The sequence below is a fragment of the Marmota flaviventris genome, chromosome 9, assembly GCF_047511675.1.
Source record: "Marmota flaviventris isolate mMarFla1 chromosome 9, mMarFla1.hap1, whole genome shotgun sequence".
NCBI classification, from domain to species: domain Eukaryota; kingdom Metazoa; phylum Chordata; class Mammalia; order Rodentia; family Sciuridae; genus Marmota; species Marmota flaviventris.
Window position 1 is genome coordinate 103,501,707 of NC_092506.1, and position 16,369 is coordinate 103,518,075.

The 16,369-nt window shown below is 47.4% G+C and overlaps 1 protein-coding gene across 4 annotated transcripts; it reads right to left on the reverse strand.

The window, feature by feature from the left end:
* Window positions 1-3,615: 3,615 nt before the first annotated feature.
* Hyou1 (hypoxia up-regulated 1) lies at window positions 3,616-16,074 on the reverse strand. Of its 4 annotated transcripts, none has more exons than XM_027930557.3 (26): window positions 16,040-16,074; window positions 15,049-15,146; window positions 14,759-14,852; window positions 14,496-14,574; window positions 14,217-14,371; window positions 14,049-14,125; window positions 13,573-13,754; window positions 13,201-13,316; window positions 10,863-11,055; window positions 10,574-10,708; window positions 10,378-10,460; window positions 10,114-10,246; window positions 9,732-9,919; window positions 9,311-9,449; window positions 8,626-8,686; window positions 8,396-8,475; window positions 7,807-7,989; window positions 7,509-7,681; window positions 7,310-7,397; window positions 7,078-7,200; window positions 6,583-6,716; window positions 6,370-6,454; window positions 5,972-6,212; window positions 5,836-5,886; window positions 5,235-5,285; window positions 3,616-5,106 (listed from the first exon to the last, which is right to left on the reverse strand). In XM_027930557.3, the coding sequence occupies exons 2-26, from the start codon at window positions 15,137-15,139 to the stop codon at window positions 5,048-5,050; spliced, it is 2,994 nt and encodes a 997-aa protein (XP_027786358.2). In that variant the 5' UTR covers window positions 15,140-15,146; window positions 16,040-16,074; the 3' UTR covers window positions 3,616-5,047. The 4 variants fall into 4 exon arrangements, with proteins under 4 accessions (XP_027786358.2, XP_027786357.2, XP_027786360.2 ...); XM_027930556.3 differs by lacking the exon at window positions 16,040-16,074 and adding an exon at window positions 15,905-16,024; XM_027930559.3 differs by lacking the exon at window positions 16,040-16,074 and adding an exon at window positions 15,960-16,016.
* Between the last annotated feature and the right edge of the window lie 295 nt (window positions 16,075-16,369).

Genomic DNA, 16,369 nt, shown 5'->3' on the forward strand with positions numbered 1-16,369 from the left:
GAAAAGCACAATACACACTCTGATCTCAACCACACAAAATGACATGTTGTGCATGTACACACAGGACCTGGAGGGACACACCCAATTAAGCTGCTTGTGACTGATGACTTTGTTCTTTGCTTGTGTTTTTCTGTTTCCTATAATGCACATATTGGAATTGGTAGCTGGGAGATAAGAGAAAGAGTGTAGGAAAGAGATTTTTCCCTGCACATCCTTAATAAGTATCTTTCAAAAAATTTTTTAAAGAATTTAACCTTCATTTTATTTGTTTGTTGTTGTTTGTTTTTATGTGGTGCTGAGGATTGAACCCTGGGCCTCACCTGTTCTAGGCAAGCATTCTACCACTGAGCCACAACCCCAACCAGTATCTTTCAAATTTTGAATGCATTATCTGTTCAAAAGAAATACAGTACAATCATACCATGAAATAACGTATGGATCAAAGAAGAAATCATGAATAGTTTGTTAAGAACGGTGCGCTGTAGTCACAGGATACTTGGAGGGAAAATTACAGACTTACATATTTACATTAGAAAAATGTCTAAAAATTAATTAGATAAGTGTCCAACTTGAGAATTTTTTAAAAAGATGATAAATCCAAAGAAAGATAGAATCAAAGATAAGAGCAGAAGTTAGCGAAATAGAAAATAGGAGCCCAGTGACTGTAATCCCAGTGATTTGAGAGGCTGAGGCAGGACAGCAAGTTGAGGCCAGTGTGGGAAACTTAGATCCTGTCTCCAAAAAAAAAAAGCTAGGATGTAGGTCAATGGTAGAGTACCACCCTAGATTCAATCCCAGTACTGGGAAAGAAAACGAGGGCTGGGGATGTGGCTCAAGTGGTAGCACGCTCGCCTGGCATGCGTGTGGCCCGGGTTCGATCCTCAGCACCACAAACAAAGATGTTGTGTTCGCTGAAAACTAAAAAATAAATATTAAAAATTCTCTCTCTCTTTAAAAAAAAAAGAAAAGAAAACCCTGTAATATAGTGCATTAATAGTAGACTCTGAGGGGCTGGGGGGCCTGTAGCTCAGTGGCAGAGTGCTTGCCTAGCATGGGTGAGGCACTGGGTTTGATCCCTGGCAACACATAAAAATAAACAAATAAAATAAAAATATTGTGTCCATCTACAACTAAAATTTTTTTTTAAATTGCAGACAGAAGAATTTAAAAAGATATTCTGAAAATACTGACCAAGAAAAAAAAAAAAGGTGTGTGTGTATGGTGGGGGAATCTCTACTCTGGCCTGCAAAATTGCATTTATTAGTTTCTCCATCTATAGTACAACTAAAGAGAGCAAATTTAAATAAGTATATTATGCATACATTTTAAAAATCAGATATGATTCAAGTACCTTATATTTGAACATTTTAATTGTTTTAAAAAGATAAGTGACAGCGGAATGCATTACAATTCTTATTACACAATTCTTATTACAGCACAGTTTTTCATATCTCTGGTCATATATAAAGTATGTTGACACCAATTCATGTCTTCATACATGTACTTTGGATAATGATGTCCAACACATTCCACCATCCTTGCTATTTGACCATTTTCAAGTGTGTAATTAAGTGGTTTTTAGTATGTTCATAAGGCTGTACGGTCATCATCACTAATTAGTGAACATTTTCATAACTATAAAAGAAACTTAGTACTCTCTATACTCTCCTTCTCCTAGCTCTTGACAATCACTAATATATTTTCCGTATCTATGGATTTGCCTATTCTAGACATTTTGTATAAATAGAATAATATGGTCAGTATGTGACCTTTTGTGCTTGGCTTCTGTCACTTAGTATATATGTATCCAAGGCTCATCCATGTTGTATCATATATAATAATTTTGTTCCTTTTATGGCTAAGTATTCTTTGTGGCTAAATATTGTGTGCATATACTACATTTTGTTTGTTAAATATTAATGGACACTAAGGTTTACCTTTTGACTATTGTGAATAATGCTACTACCAATATTTGCATACAAGGATCTCTGTTGAGTTCCTGTTTTCAGTTTTTTGGGGGTATATATCCGAAGTGGAATTCCAGGGTCCCATAATTCTGTAACTTTTTGGGGAACAAAACACTTTTCCACAGTGTCTGTCCATTTTACATTTCCTCCACCAGTATGCAAGAACTTTAATATCTCTACAATCTCACCAGCTTTCCATGCACAACCTGCCCCCGGGAACATCCCACACCAGTTAGTACATTTGTTAGTCAATGAACCTACCTGGCAATCATTACTGCCTAGATTAGCATTTAGTCTTCATGGTGGACATTGTATTTGACAAATATGATATTCCTCACTGTTACAGTATCATACAGAGTAACAAAAAGTGTAGGTTCATGTTGGAGATAATGTAGCACTTGGTTGAGGGGGGAGGCCAAGTATGTGGGGGCAGGACATATTTCTTTGTACTTCATGCTCAATTATGCTGAATCTAAAACTGTTCTAAATATATTATATATATACATGACATATGTAATGTATATATACACGACATATGACTTCCAGGTTCAAAACTGAAACTCCTCAACCTTCAGAGAAAAAAAAATTTAGCTGGGTTTGGTGGCACACGCGTGCAATCCCAGCAGCTTGGGAGGCTGAGGCAGGAGGATCATGATTTCAAAGCTAGCCTCAGCATCTTAGCAAGACCCTAAGCAACTGAGACCCTGTCTCCACATAAAATATAAAAAGGGGTGAGGATGTGGCTAAGTGGTTAAGCACCTCTGGGTTAAATCCCTGGTACCATATAATAATAATTCAACTGCTTATGAAAAACAATAAGCATCTTCCTTTGGTAAATTACGACTATCTCAACTAATGAACAACCAAATCAACTGTGCTATGATAAACCTAATCAACACATTCTTGTGGCATAGTAAAAAGAACAAGGGCTTATGGGTCAGAATTTAAAATCCTCACTGAAGCCCTTAACAGATTCCTTAAACCAATAACTGATCCTCTATGAACTGCAGATTATTGTTTTTGTAAAATAGGGTTGCTACCAGCTGGGCACAGTAGCACTCACCTGAAATCCCAGTGCTTGGGAGGCTGAGGCAGGAGGATGGTGAGTTCAAAGCCAGCCTCAGCAAGAGAGGCACTAAGCAAATCAGTGAGACCCTGTCTCTAAATAAAATACAAAAAGATAGTGCTGGGGATGTGCTCAGAGGTTGAATGCCCCCGAGTTCAATCCCTGGTCCCTCCCCGGCAAAAAAGGGGGTAGCTACCTCCAAAATGGATGTCACAGGGCAGACCAATCGTGTATAGTCCCAGCTACTTGGGAGGTTGAGGCAGGAGGCTCACTTGTGCCCAGTTTAGGGCCAACATGGGCAACACAGTAAGACCCTACCATAAATAACAAGAAAATAAGTTACATAAAAAATGGATAAAACAGGGATCTAAAGAATGTTATGGTAAAAGCCAAATTTTGTTTCCAAAAAAGAAAAACTACATACAATAGTTAAATTTCAGTTAAATTTAAAGTGTTAATCTTTGGTGGTAGTATTAAAGGTAATTTTATTACACAAACTTCTATATTCTCAGTTTTCTATACTAAATAAGCAATTATTTATGTTCAGGAAATAAACATTTTATAAAAGCAAAGCACAAAAACTGTAGAAAAGAATATTTTATTGAAACAGTTTCTCAATTAACAATGGAGCAAAGTACGATTTGATTCAAACCTGTCCAACCAGCCTCAACTGCTAATGAAATAACTCAAACATACAGAAGATGGGGGTGGGGATGAGACCCTTAGGCCCCTCTCTGCCAATGTGGCAAAAAAAAAAAAAAAAGGAGAGGAAAAATAAAATGAGAGACAAAACAACTGACACAACCAGGTTTGCCCTTGTCCTGGAACTGGGGTGGCAGCCCTAGCTCCTGCTACAGACAGAATACTGGAGGACAGGCTCCCTAGGCCTCAACATAGTGGGGAAAGGACCCCCGTCCTAGCAGAGCAACATGCACAAGGCAGGCCAGTCCTGATCTTCCTTTACCCACAAAGCCCTCCTCAAAGACTGAGGTGGCATTTTTACATTCACACCATGGTCTCTCCATCCCCCAGGGTCTTGGGATAGGGGCTCACAGTAGAAAGCACATTTTGGTCAGCCCAGAGGGGCAGGGGTAGCGGGAAGGCTCTGTCTGGAAGAGGCAGAACAGCAGGAGAGATGGGGGCAGGTAGTCCTAAGAACCTGGGGTACCAGGCTATTGGGAAGATAAGGATTTTGAGTGTCTGCAGGATGTTCATATCCATGCCAGCTACTCTACATGGCCTTCCTGGGCCCAACAGCCCACAAGTGGGGGCTTCAGCACTTTCATACATCTCATTCCCTGGAGAGCAGCCGGATTCCCTTACCTGCTCCCTGCAAACTCGGGCCACAAGAGGCCAGACATGCTGGTGGTAATACTTGAGATTTACTCCAGCCAGTTCAGATGGAAGGCTTTGGGCAAGGGGCAGGGAACCACCCAACTTGCACCATGAAGCCAAGAAAAAGAATGAAAAAAGGAGCCAGATGGGAACTGGGGGGAGGGGTTTTGGAAAGAGAAGACCTTGGAAGAAGAAAAGAACATAGATAGGCACTTGGAAACCAAACCTGGTGACCAAGGCTCTGTAGACACTGGCCCAAATGGGACATTGATTTCATGGTAAAGGGAAGAAGGAAGGATGCCCAGAGAAGATGCTCTCCAGTGTCCCAGGACATCCTTCCCACTACCCATATCTCCATACACCACTTCTGACTGTTCTCTCACCTACCCACAGGCAAATAATTAAGACATAATAGTGATTTTTCCCAAATGCAGGGCCAAATGGGTAGGAAATTGGGGGTAGGGAGGGGATCAGAATAAGTTCAGGTTTAACCACAGAGCTACCCCAGAAGGAACTGATGAGTGGCCCATCCTGCCCCTTCTCCACACTCCCTCCCAGGTGAGAGAGAAGGAATTTGAGCCTTTGAGGGCAGGACCAGCCCCTCCCCCCACCCCGATGTATAATAAATAGAGGTGGTAGGAGAAGGGGCTGGAGTGGAGTGGGGAGACTGAAAGTGGGGTTATAGCTCATCATTCTTCAAAGGCCTCTTCTGTCTTGCTGGCTGCTCCTGTTCAGAGTCTGTTGGCAGTAAGGGAGAGCAAGGAAAGCATGGAAGGTGAAGAGAGGTAAGTGAGCCCCAATTCTTTGCAGATGTTTTCCCTCCAAGCCCACCAGACTGCCCAGCATACTCCAGGTTCCACCCTTACCTACTCCAGGACCTCCCAACTCTAGAGGCTCCGTGTCTTTTGGTTCAGATCCTGCATTTTGGAAGGAATGGATTAGTCTTAGAAGGAAAGGAGTGGGGAGGGAGAAGCTAAGGAGAGGTTAGAATTTTTAGGCAAGGTGTGGCAGTGTATGCCAGTGGATTGGGAGGCTGAGGCAGGAAGATCCCAAGTTCAAAGCCAGCTTCAGCAATTTAGCAAGACCCTGCCTCTAAAAAAATTATAAAAAGGGCTGGGGATGTGGGTCAGTGGTTAAGGGTCCGTGGGTTCAAGCCCAAGTACAAAAAAAAAAAAAAAAAGCCAGTTAGTAAATATTTTAGTGTGTGTGGGTCACATTTGGTCTCTGTTTTTTTTTTAAAACGAATACCTCAAGTATTGAGTTTGTTGGGATGAACCAAACTACTATGTATAACTATAAAGCTATAATAGTTAAAAAAAAAAAAAAAGAAAAGAAAAAAAAAAACTTCAAAAGAGTAAAGGCCATCTACAGTTCATGGGCTGTCCAGAAACAGGCTGTGCTTTCCATTTTGTCTACTCTTAGGCTAATGCAACATTCCCATTCCCAACCATGGTTTTCCCAACTCACGAGTCTCTACTTTCTCAGGTTCTGAAATGGGCTTTGCATCCTCAGTGTGGCCTGGAGGGAAAGCAGGAGTAAGAAGAAGGGAAAGGAGGACTTTTCCCTGCCCAACAGAACCTGGAGCCAGGTACCCTGCCCTCACCTGCTGGTGGGGTGACCTTCTCCCCCTGGTCACTGGCACTGACATTGAGGGGAGGCTCTGTTCGGTTGCCATTCTTGTCCCTGGGCCGGGGTCGGGGCTTGGCAAACTTGGCCTTATTGAGCAGATATTGCACCTCGCGGTCCAAGGCCATCATCTTGGCCTCGATGTCTTTTGAGAGCAACACAGGCTTCTCTGTGGCAGGAAGCTTGGCTTGCTCAGCCATAGTTGCATTTTTCCAGGCCTGTGGGTAAGGCCAGAATAGGCTCAGAGCCAGACAGGGGGAGAGCAGGTGTCTCTGTCCCAGATGAAATCAAAGTCCCGCCCAGCCTCAGGCTCTTCCCTCAGACTGAAAGTCACTCGGCCTGTGGACACCAGTTATGTATTCACCCAGTGATTACCCAGGTCTCATTGATGACTTTTTCTAAAGTTGTCATCTCCACCTCAGTAAAGATCTGGTCCATTTCTGGGATAAGCCGGGCGCCCCTGGAACCAGAGAAGAGAAAATCAGCCCCGGGGCAGAGGGGTTTGTGCATGGGGAAAATGAAACAGGTGGGAATAAGCTATGGCCTTGGCAGGAATAAACAGTGGAGAAAGGGCAGCAGGCCACTCACTTGAGAAACATGCTAGAATGGTTGAGGAGATTGTCGAGGGCAGACAGCCGTTCAGGCCACTTCTTGCGTTCTTCCACTCGGAAAAATAGCCCTTGGCACAACTTCCTCAGTTCGGCCAGCTTCTCCTTCAACATCTGAGGTACATGAGGTGGGCAGAGGTGATGACAGGAGAGTCCTAGAGTCAACCCTGAGTCCTTGTTTTATTTGGCGCTGGGGACTGAACCCAAGGACTCATGAATGTGGGGCTGGCACACTATCACTGAGCTCCTCTTATTTTGAGTCTAGCTCTATTTGCCCAAGCTGGACCCAAACTCCTGGGCTCAAACGATCCTCTGACCTCAGCCTCCCAAGTAGCTGGGACTTCAGGTGTACACCACTGTGCTCAGCCTAATTCCTTGCTTATGGCTTGCACCCTAGCTTTTCTCACTCTCTGACCTTGGGAGAGGAAATTGAGAGCTTTCATCCTCCCCACCACTTCATGGGAGGTCCCCTCACCACAGTGGTGGCCCCAAAGCCCTCATCCTCCAGCCAGGTAGATGCAGCACTGAGTTTCCCAGAGATCTCCTCACGCTGTTCTTCAGTGGACACTTCCTGGTACTCAGGCTGGTACAGCTTGTCCTAGCAAAGGACACAAATGCATGCACGCAGTGAGTCAAGTGCAAGGCTCAGAGCCGGTTCCTTCAATCCAAGTGCCAGGGGGAAGGGGATGCTGCTCCAGCCTGCCAACCTGGGTCTCAAAGATGAAAGCTTCCAAGCTGTTGGCAGCTTTCTCCCGTTCCTGCTTCTCTAGGTCTCGGAAGGTCAAGTCCTCAAGTCTGTGGAACAAAGAAGCAGGGATGTGGGAGAGGTAGGTTAGAACTCGGACCCCTCCCAGTACACCATTCCACATTGTGCCTACCTCACACATGCGTACAGTCTTTACTTACTTCTGCACTGAACGAGCCAGCTCATCCTCAGGCAAGTCAGGCAGGTCCAAAACTACCAGCTCCACCCCAATCTCCTCCACCACCCTCTGCTTCCGGGCAGGCTTTTGCTTCTTCTCCTCTTCAGGGGCTGGAGGGCCACCCTCAGGTTCTGCCTCCCCCTTCTCACTGGATTTCTGGATGGCAAGAGTTGGGGACATCAGAAAAGGCCTCTGCCTTCTCCACCAGGTAAGTAATAAAGAGGCATCCATCCACTCCCTTTGCCCCTAGGTCCACTGGCCTTCCCCGACCTATAGCTCACCTGGGCCTCAGACTTGTCCCCACTTTCTTTTTCAGGAGGCTTTTCTCCCTCAGGAGTGTCCTCTTTAGACTCAAGGGGTGGAGTCTGAGAAGTATCCTCCACTGGGGCCTCAGCTTCCTCCTTGAACTCCGCCTGCTCCCCAGGCTCATCCTTGGTCCCCTCAGCAGGGCTCTCCTCTTCCTCCTGGGAAACAATGACAGGCACCTCATATTACAATCACTAGAAGAGCTTGTGGGCCAGGCCTGGCCTCAGGCACACCAGCTCCTCTGCTCTAAAAGGGGTCACCACTGAGGACACAGCTTGGGGGTAGACAGACGACAACCACAGGGACAGAGTTGGGACTTTTTGGTTTGTAGCAGTCTAGCTGGCAAAGGGAGAGCATCTGAGCATGAGAGAAATGAGCTTTGGGTTCTGGTACACAGAATGGCTCCCAGTACAGAAGAATAAGAGGAAATGCTAAACCTGGCACAAGCTAAGGGGGAAGATGAGGTCCTCTGCATCCCTGGCAGCTGGGATGTCCACCTGACTCCCTGCCTCTGCTGCTGCTACCTGCCTCCACACTGCTCTCCAGGCTCCATCCTGAGCTTACCTGGACAGCATCGGTCCCATTTTCTTTGGTGTCTGGTGTGGTACTACCTCCAAACAGGCTGGAAATGGTGTTTCCAAGTTCTAGGGGAAAGGAAGCCCAAAAGATCAAAAGGGAACCACACCATGACTTGACCCTGATCCAAGGACAATGCCCTGCCCACCTCCCAAGCTACACATGAGTACATTTCCATTTGTGCATGCTAACACACATATGCACATACTCATCCTTACTGGTAAGAGTAGATTCCTCCTCTGGGCTGTCCTCCACCAGGGTCTCAAATACAGATTCCACCTGAAGACAAAGGTTCAATATAAACACAAATACCAACCCATATTTCTTCACAAACACCCTACCATGGTGAATGCCTGCTTATGCATGCTTTGGGCCTGGCAGCTGTGCTGGCCTAGTCTCTCACCTACCTTTTCTAAGGACTCCTGGGTGGTTACCCTAACCCCTTTGATTATGGGCCCAAGGACAGGATCATAGCTTCTCTTTTCCCCTCAGAGCCTTTCATGTCTCCATGGGTCATCATTTCCCAAAGTTATGTGCTAGAAGATATCAGGCCCAGAACTATTCTTCAAAAATAGGTTTCTCAGACCAGGGGTGTAGCTCAGCAGCAGAGCCCTTACTCAGCATGTGCATGGATCCCCACTATCACCAAAAAAAAAAAAAAGGTTCTTACCCATATAGAGTATAGAGTTCCTTCTAAGCAAGTTACAAAGTCCATAAGCATGTATAGGCCATGCAAAAGGCCCCACTAGAGAGCCTCAGAGGTTTGCTAACCCTGAAGAGGTTGGCTGTTGTCTACAACCAAGATTGATCTGAATCTAAAACCCTTTTCCTATGGAACCCACTCTTGCAAAGGCTGGCAAAGCCAGGTCCCTGCTCTGCACACAGGTCTCCTTTTGCTCTCACCCTATCTAGACTGAGCACACCACTCTCATCCAGGTTGAAGTGTGCCTTGATGCCCTTGGACTCGTAGTCGGGATACTTTTTGAAGCTCTCACCCACACCTTTTAGCTTCACTGTGGTCAGATTATGGGAGCCAAATACCCTGGTTGAGAGGGAAAAAAGAGTTTGAGGAAACCCACCCATCCCACATCCAATACCAGGTTATATAGCCTTAGGGCCCCAGAGGTTAGGGGCACTACCCTAGGAAGTGCTCAGAGAATGGAAGCATTCCTAGGAGAGGCTGCTTACAACCTCACTCTAACCCAACTATCTGCTTCCCACTTTAGCCCTGCAGGCTCCACATCTCCCTCCCCCAAATCCTTAGGTCATCTGACAGCCATACCACCCTTCCCTGGAACTCCCATCCTGCTCCACCGCCCCTCACCGAAGATCCTCAGGCCCCAGGAAGCCCAGGTCACCATAGTTGATGTGAAAGTTGAAATCATGGCTGTAGCGGTTAAAGGTGATGACTTTGCGTTGAGGGTAGGGCCCCATACGAGAGAAGAGCACACGCTTATTGTGCTTTAGGCTGTGAACGCCGGGCTCATCCTCAACCTCCCTTGTGAACTCTACCTACACAGCAGGCAGAGAAGGCACACTGGAAAACTAGAGCAGGTTGTAGGGCAGGGATGGCAGGTCTCTCTTGAGGTTGGGATGGAGGGGGTCTCTCAGCAGAAAATCAATGGGACAGGTTAGTGTGGGCAAGTGAGATCACACTTGGAGAGGCAAAGGGAACTCATCTTCTGATCAGAGAGAAGTTCACTCACCAGGATGGGGTAGACCACTGCATCGCGGACAACGAATGGCTTCACCTTGAAGGCTTTGCTCAGTGCAGCTGCTTGGTACACAGCCCCCATGGCAGCTGCTTCATCTGCGTTGATGTTCTTGCCTAGCTCCTCCCTATGAGAGTCCCAGACTTCAGTGCCATCCACCCAGGAGCCAGGATTTCCCCTGCCTCAGCCCTCCAGCTGCCCGGCCCTGCAGCAATGCCCTGGGCAGAAGTAGGCCCCATGCCCGACCCCCACACTCACTTGCCAACAGCCTTCAGCAGCACCTCCTGAACCTTGGGGACCCGAGTGGCCCCACCCACCAGGATCACCTGTTCAATTTCATCCTGCAGTAGGGAAAGAAAAGGAAGTGTGACTATAAGCAGTTAATGCTCTTCTCCAACACTGACCCTTCCCCTTGACATCCACCTGTCCTCCCTGCTTCCCGCTACACCCTCACCAAGCTCATTTCAGCACCCTGTAGGGCCTGCTGGACAGGCCCAGGCACCCGCTCAAACAAGTCTGCACACAGCTCCTCAAATTCCGCTCGGGTCACTTTTGCCTTGAAGTCCACATCGTCCATCAGGCCCTCGATCTAGGGGAGATGAAGGGTATCAGAGGGTTCTTGACCAGATCCTGCTCTCTGGGTGGGCAGGGTAAATCCACAAGACTAGAAATTTGGGAGAATGGCAGGGCCCTCCATTCTTTGGGTGGGGCAAATTTATCCTCAAGCAGCTCCAAGTGGGCACCTGGGCCATGTGGTCAGCGTTGGCACTCAGGACAGTTTTGAGTCGATTTGCCTCCCGCAACAACTTGGCCATGGCACGTGGGTTCTCCCGCACATCCTTGGCTCTCTGGCCCTTGCGCTGTTCATTAAAGAGCCCAGCCAGGTGCTCACGTAACCGAAGCTCCATTTCCAGGCCCCCCAGGGTACGGTCAAACCTATTAAGGAAAGGGAGCAGAGAAGATGTGAGGAATACAATGTCTCTTCATTGGCTCAGGAGCCTGAATCTCATCCCCAGGTGGTACCCTGTGCTTGTTTCAGGGACCCTATCCACCCCAGTTCTCCAAGTACGGACATATCTTCTATCCTCAACTTTTCACAGCACACTTGACACCTTACAGTGGCAGCTCATCCACCCACTCATTCAACACCATTCACTGAGTATTAACTATGTACTTGTTTCTGGAAATACAAATGTGAAGGGAGGAACTGGGGGATAAACATGGTCTTTGCTGTCAAGAAGTTTCTAATCTAATAGCTGAATGACCCTGCTAATGTGAAATCGTAATCATTCATGTGTTATAAAGGAAAAGAAAATGAGGCTTATAGAACATGCGAGAGGAGATCTGTGCTATTCAAGGATGTCAAGCTGTCTTGAAGAACTGATGCTTGAATTGAAACCTGAAGGATGAGCTGGATTTAACTATGGGAAGAAAGGAAAGAACACTCTAAACAGAGGGAACAGCCTAAACAATAGTATAAAGAAGGAAGAATGTGACAAATTCCAAAGAGGGTAAGTATGCCAAGCATCAACGAGTAAGAGGGTTTGGCTACTTGAGGGAGGCAGGTGATACAGGCACAAGGGAATTTTTAAAGAAATAGGTTAAAATCAAATCAGTATTTTGTTTTAGCAGTGCTAGGGGTCAAGCTCAGGGCCTCAAGCATGCTAGGCAAACACTCTACCACTGAGGTACCTTTCCAGCCCATTAATCTGAAATTTTTTTTTTTTTTTGGTTCTGGGTATTGAACCCAGGGGGTACTTAACTATGAGCCACATCTCCACCCTTTATGCTTTGAGACAGGGTCTTGCTAAGTTGCTTAGAGTCTAGCTACATTGCTAAGGCTGACTTTAAACTTGTGATCCTCCTGCCTCAGACTCCCAAGATAGTGGGACTATAGGTGTGTACCACTGTACCCAGATAGATCTTAGTTTTAAAGAACCACCTGCTAGCTTGCAATATAAAGAACTAAAAAGGGGAGCTGGGGTTGTAGTTCAGCGGCAGAGCGCTCACCTAGCAAGTGTGAGGCTCTGGGTTTAATCCTCAGCACCACATAAAAATAAATAAACAAAATAAAGGCATCATATCCAACTACACCTAAAAAGTAGATATTAAAAAAAAAAAAAAAAAAGAACTAAAAAAGGATGTCACTAGAAGCCGGGAGATCTTTTTTTTTTTTTTTTTTTTTGCACTGGTAGGGGCCCTCTACCACTGAGCTATACCACATACATCACCCTACTTCTTTAAATTTTGAGACAGGGTCTCACTAAGTTGTCTAGGATATACTTGAACTTGAGATCCTCCTGCCTTAGTCTCCTGAGTTGCTAACATTATAAGTACCCAGCCAGGGCAATCTTTTTTTTTTTTCCTTTCTTTTTTTAATTCTGCAGGTAAGAAGTCACAGTAGCTTGTTCTGGGGTAGTAGTGGTGAAGAGTCACAGAAAAAGATGGGTTCAAGAAACACAATGAGGCTGGGGTTGTACCTCAGTGGTAGAGCGCTTGTCTCACACATGTGAGGCACTGGGTTCAATCCTCAGCACTACATCTAAATAAATAAATGAATGAATGAAATAAAAGTACTGTGTCCATGTTAAAGAAAAACAAAGAAACACAATGAGGTGGGTGCTGCATATTCCATGAAACAGAGGCTGAGGCAGGAGAAGGATCCCAAGTTCAAATCCATTCCCAGCAACTTAGAGAAACTGTCTCAAAATAAAGGGCTGGGGATGTAGCTCAGAGGCTAAGTGCCCCTGGGTTCAATCCATTATACCAAAAAAAGAAAAAAAAAAAAAAAAAAGAAAGAGACAAAGAAAAGAAAAACGACCACAGTTGACAAATGAAGTAAAGTAGACATTTTTACCATAAAATAAAGGAGCTTAAGAAAAAAAAAAAAAAGACTGAATTTGACACTCTGCATATGGCCTGAAGTCTCATGGATTTTAAGTCCAGGAACCTCCCTGCCTTTCAGTATTCCCCAAATTGTCCCCCTTACTCTTTGGGAGGGCTTACCCCACCATGACTGATACTTTATCCAGGAGAGGATTCCTGACCTGAAGGTCTTAACTTTTCTCAGCTCCAGCTTACCCCACGCCCCGGATCTGTAGCTGTGGTTGCATCCCAGCTTCCTTGGTCTTCACAGTCTGGTAGGTCACGATGGTACACACGGTGCTGCCTGACCCCATGTCATAGAACATGATATTCTATGAAGACATCAAGGTAACTGTCATAAGAACTTTATCAAATACCAGGTGGGATGCCTATCCATCTGCCTGCATCCAAGAAGCTGCCCAACTCTCAAAAAAAAAAAAAAAAAAAAACCTGAATAGTTTCAATGAGGGCTGAGAGGAGGCTGCTGTATGGGCCAACCATGCAAACAAGATGCAAAATGGGCCAAATGACTTGCATCCTCAGACTCAGCTATCTTGCATGTCTAGTCAAGAGGCCTCTCTGGCTCACCTGTGCAGTGGCATTGATATCCTTCCGACGGAAGACACCATAGCTGAGGGCAGTGGCAGTGTTGTCATTGATGAGCTGCAGTACTTTAAGGCCAGCCATTCGAGCAGCTTGCAGCACAGCTCTACGCTCAGCCTGGTTGAAGAAGGCTGGCACGGTGATGACAGCATCCTTGATGGGCTGCTCTACAGAGGACAACAGAACAGAGTCCCACCTGCTCCATACCTTAGATAAAGTGTGACATTTTGGGCCAGATAATTCTCTGATGTTGGGGGCTATCCTGTGCATTGCAGGATGTATAACAGTATCACTGGCTTCTACCCACTAGAGGACACTGTACCATATCCCTAGTTTTGACAACCAAATATGTGTTCAGACACTGCCTGATGTACCCTGGGAGGCAAAAATGGCCCCATTTGAGAATCAAGGTTTTAGATCCCAGAGAGCCTGGCTCCCACTGTCTCCACCTTGATACTCACCTGCGAAATCTTCAGCCAGGGACCGGGAGTAATTGAGAACCATGCCTAGAACCTCCTCAGGTGAGAACTGAAGCTGCCTAAGAGAAGGAGGGGTAATTGGAGGCAAGGAGACTCAAATAAGGACCCCAGTCGGGCTGCTCTGCCCATTTTTTGCAATAGAACACTCACGGGCTGATCTGGAAGTACACAGTCTGCCTCTGTGGGTCAAAGCTTAGCTCATGCTCTGGAAAACGGGCCCGATACAGGGCCACATGGGGGTTATCTGCCTGTTTCCCTAGAAGGTGCTGGAAATAACGTAACGTAGCCTTTGGGTTCTTGATGGCCTGAAAGGAGGTAAAGAAGAAGCAGAGTGTTAGGTGCTCAGGCCAAGATTAGTTGCCTTACATCACAGAGATCAATAAAGGAACAACTGAATCCACCACTCTTTGAAGGGGGCTGCTGACTCACCATGCCTGCTGCAGTGTCTCCAAAGAATCTTTCATTTTCTTTTAGGGTCACGGTTACTGGGGTTTTCCTCCGAGATTCCCTGAGGAAAAGAGACATCAGGCCCAGGTACCTGATGCAGGGTAGGAACCCCAGGAGTCTCACTACTCCACACTCATTCATTAATTCAAGACACTAAAGTCTGTTGTGAGCACTATGAGGAACACACACCCACTTGGAGCCCAGAATCTTCCACTGCCCACCCTTGACAGTGGGGCTATCCTCACTTGTTCAAGACAATCTCCATGGGCACTCCAGGTTTGACAATGGCCACCTTCATGGATTCGCTGCCCAGGTCCACAGACATCACTGCCAGAGTGTCTGATGGGAAAACAGTTTGTCAGTTAGCCCCATTACTCCCACCTTCCTTTGGGCCCTCTAAAGCATTCCATGTTCCATGGAGAAAGATAGCGAAAAAAAAAAAAAAAAAAGAAAAAAGTCTGGGTCCAGTAGCTGTAAAATCTTCTGACCCTTGCACCAATCATTTCTTCTGTTGATCCCTCTGCAGTGTACATACCACTCAGCGCCAATAGATCTGCCAACAGGACAGCCATCAAGACCCAACAGGCTAGCTTCCTTGGCCTCTGCCTTCCGACTGTGGCTGCCATTATGCCCCTGGAGGAGGAGGAAAAAAACACTTGAAACTGAATGCCATGAGCAGAACTGACATCCCAAAACAGAGCAGTCTACAGTCCTTCCCTCTTGATGGGTTCCAACTGTTCTAATCATCTCAGAGTGTCCACTGAAAAGCCCAAAGAGCATCAATTTTGGCTCCACCACATCTCTAAACAGAGAAGGTAATAGGTCAAAAGGAAGGAGACAAGGGCCTTAGGTCCACTGCACTACCAGTAACTGGCGCACCACAGTGCCATGCAAGCTGTCAGGATCCCGGGGTGGGGCCGGGGCTCAACTATCTCCTCACACCTGGAGCTCCTAGGTGGCTGGGAAAGCTAGGCTGGGCCAGGACAGGAACTGAGAGGTGATGACGTTGGGGGTGGTTAAGATAGAACGGCCTGTCTCCTGCTCGGCATCTTTGCGGGTTGTTCCACCCGCTCCCCTTCCCCGTTCCACCCCCTGCCCCGCTGCCCAGAGAGACGATGTGCCGGGAGAGGTAAGGTTACTAGTCGGTGGATATCGAGTACCCGGTGTTAACACCTAAGTCTCACCTGACGAAGGCGGCCGCTCTTACTCCCGGAAACGCATCCCGGCCCACCCTTAGCGCGTGGGGGCGACCCAGGGCCCGAACTGCTGGGCCCAACGCACCGGCTTCCCTGCGGCCCTCACTCCCGCTACCGACCCGCCCCCGGAGGCAGCACACGCTGTCTCCCCTAAGAGCGGTGGCCGGGCACCCTCTCCATCCCCACTCCAGCTACCTCTGGCCTCCGCTCCAATGGCCCCGACTCTGGGACAAACGCAGCGCGGACGTACCCACGCGGCCGGCTGCGCGCCCCCAGCCCGCGCCCTTCACAACTCCCCTCGGTTTGCAAACTGTTACATTAGCTACCAACCTCTCCGCGGCGTCTCGCGCACCAGCCGGCCCCGGACGCGGCGCGCGCTAATTGGCTCCGCCGCCTTTAGGCCCCGCCTCCGCCGCCCCGGCGCGCGCCTTCATTGGGCCACGTCCTGGACCCGCCCCCGTCTCCGTCTCCCGCACTGTCCCGGAGGCGGCGGAGAGGCCAGTCCACCCGTCTGGACGAAACTGCCGGCGTCGGTCACGGATTGGACCACGTCACGGGCCGGCGCGTTTCGCTCCCGCCTCCCCAACACCGACGCCGGGGCGCCCGCGGGACTTTTCCAGGCCTTGGAACTAGATGCATCACTGCGGAGACTCTCAAGTG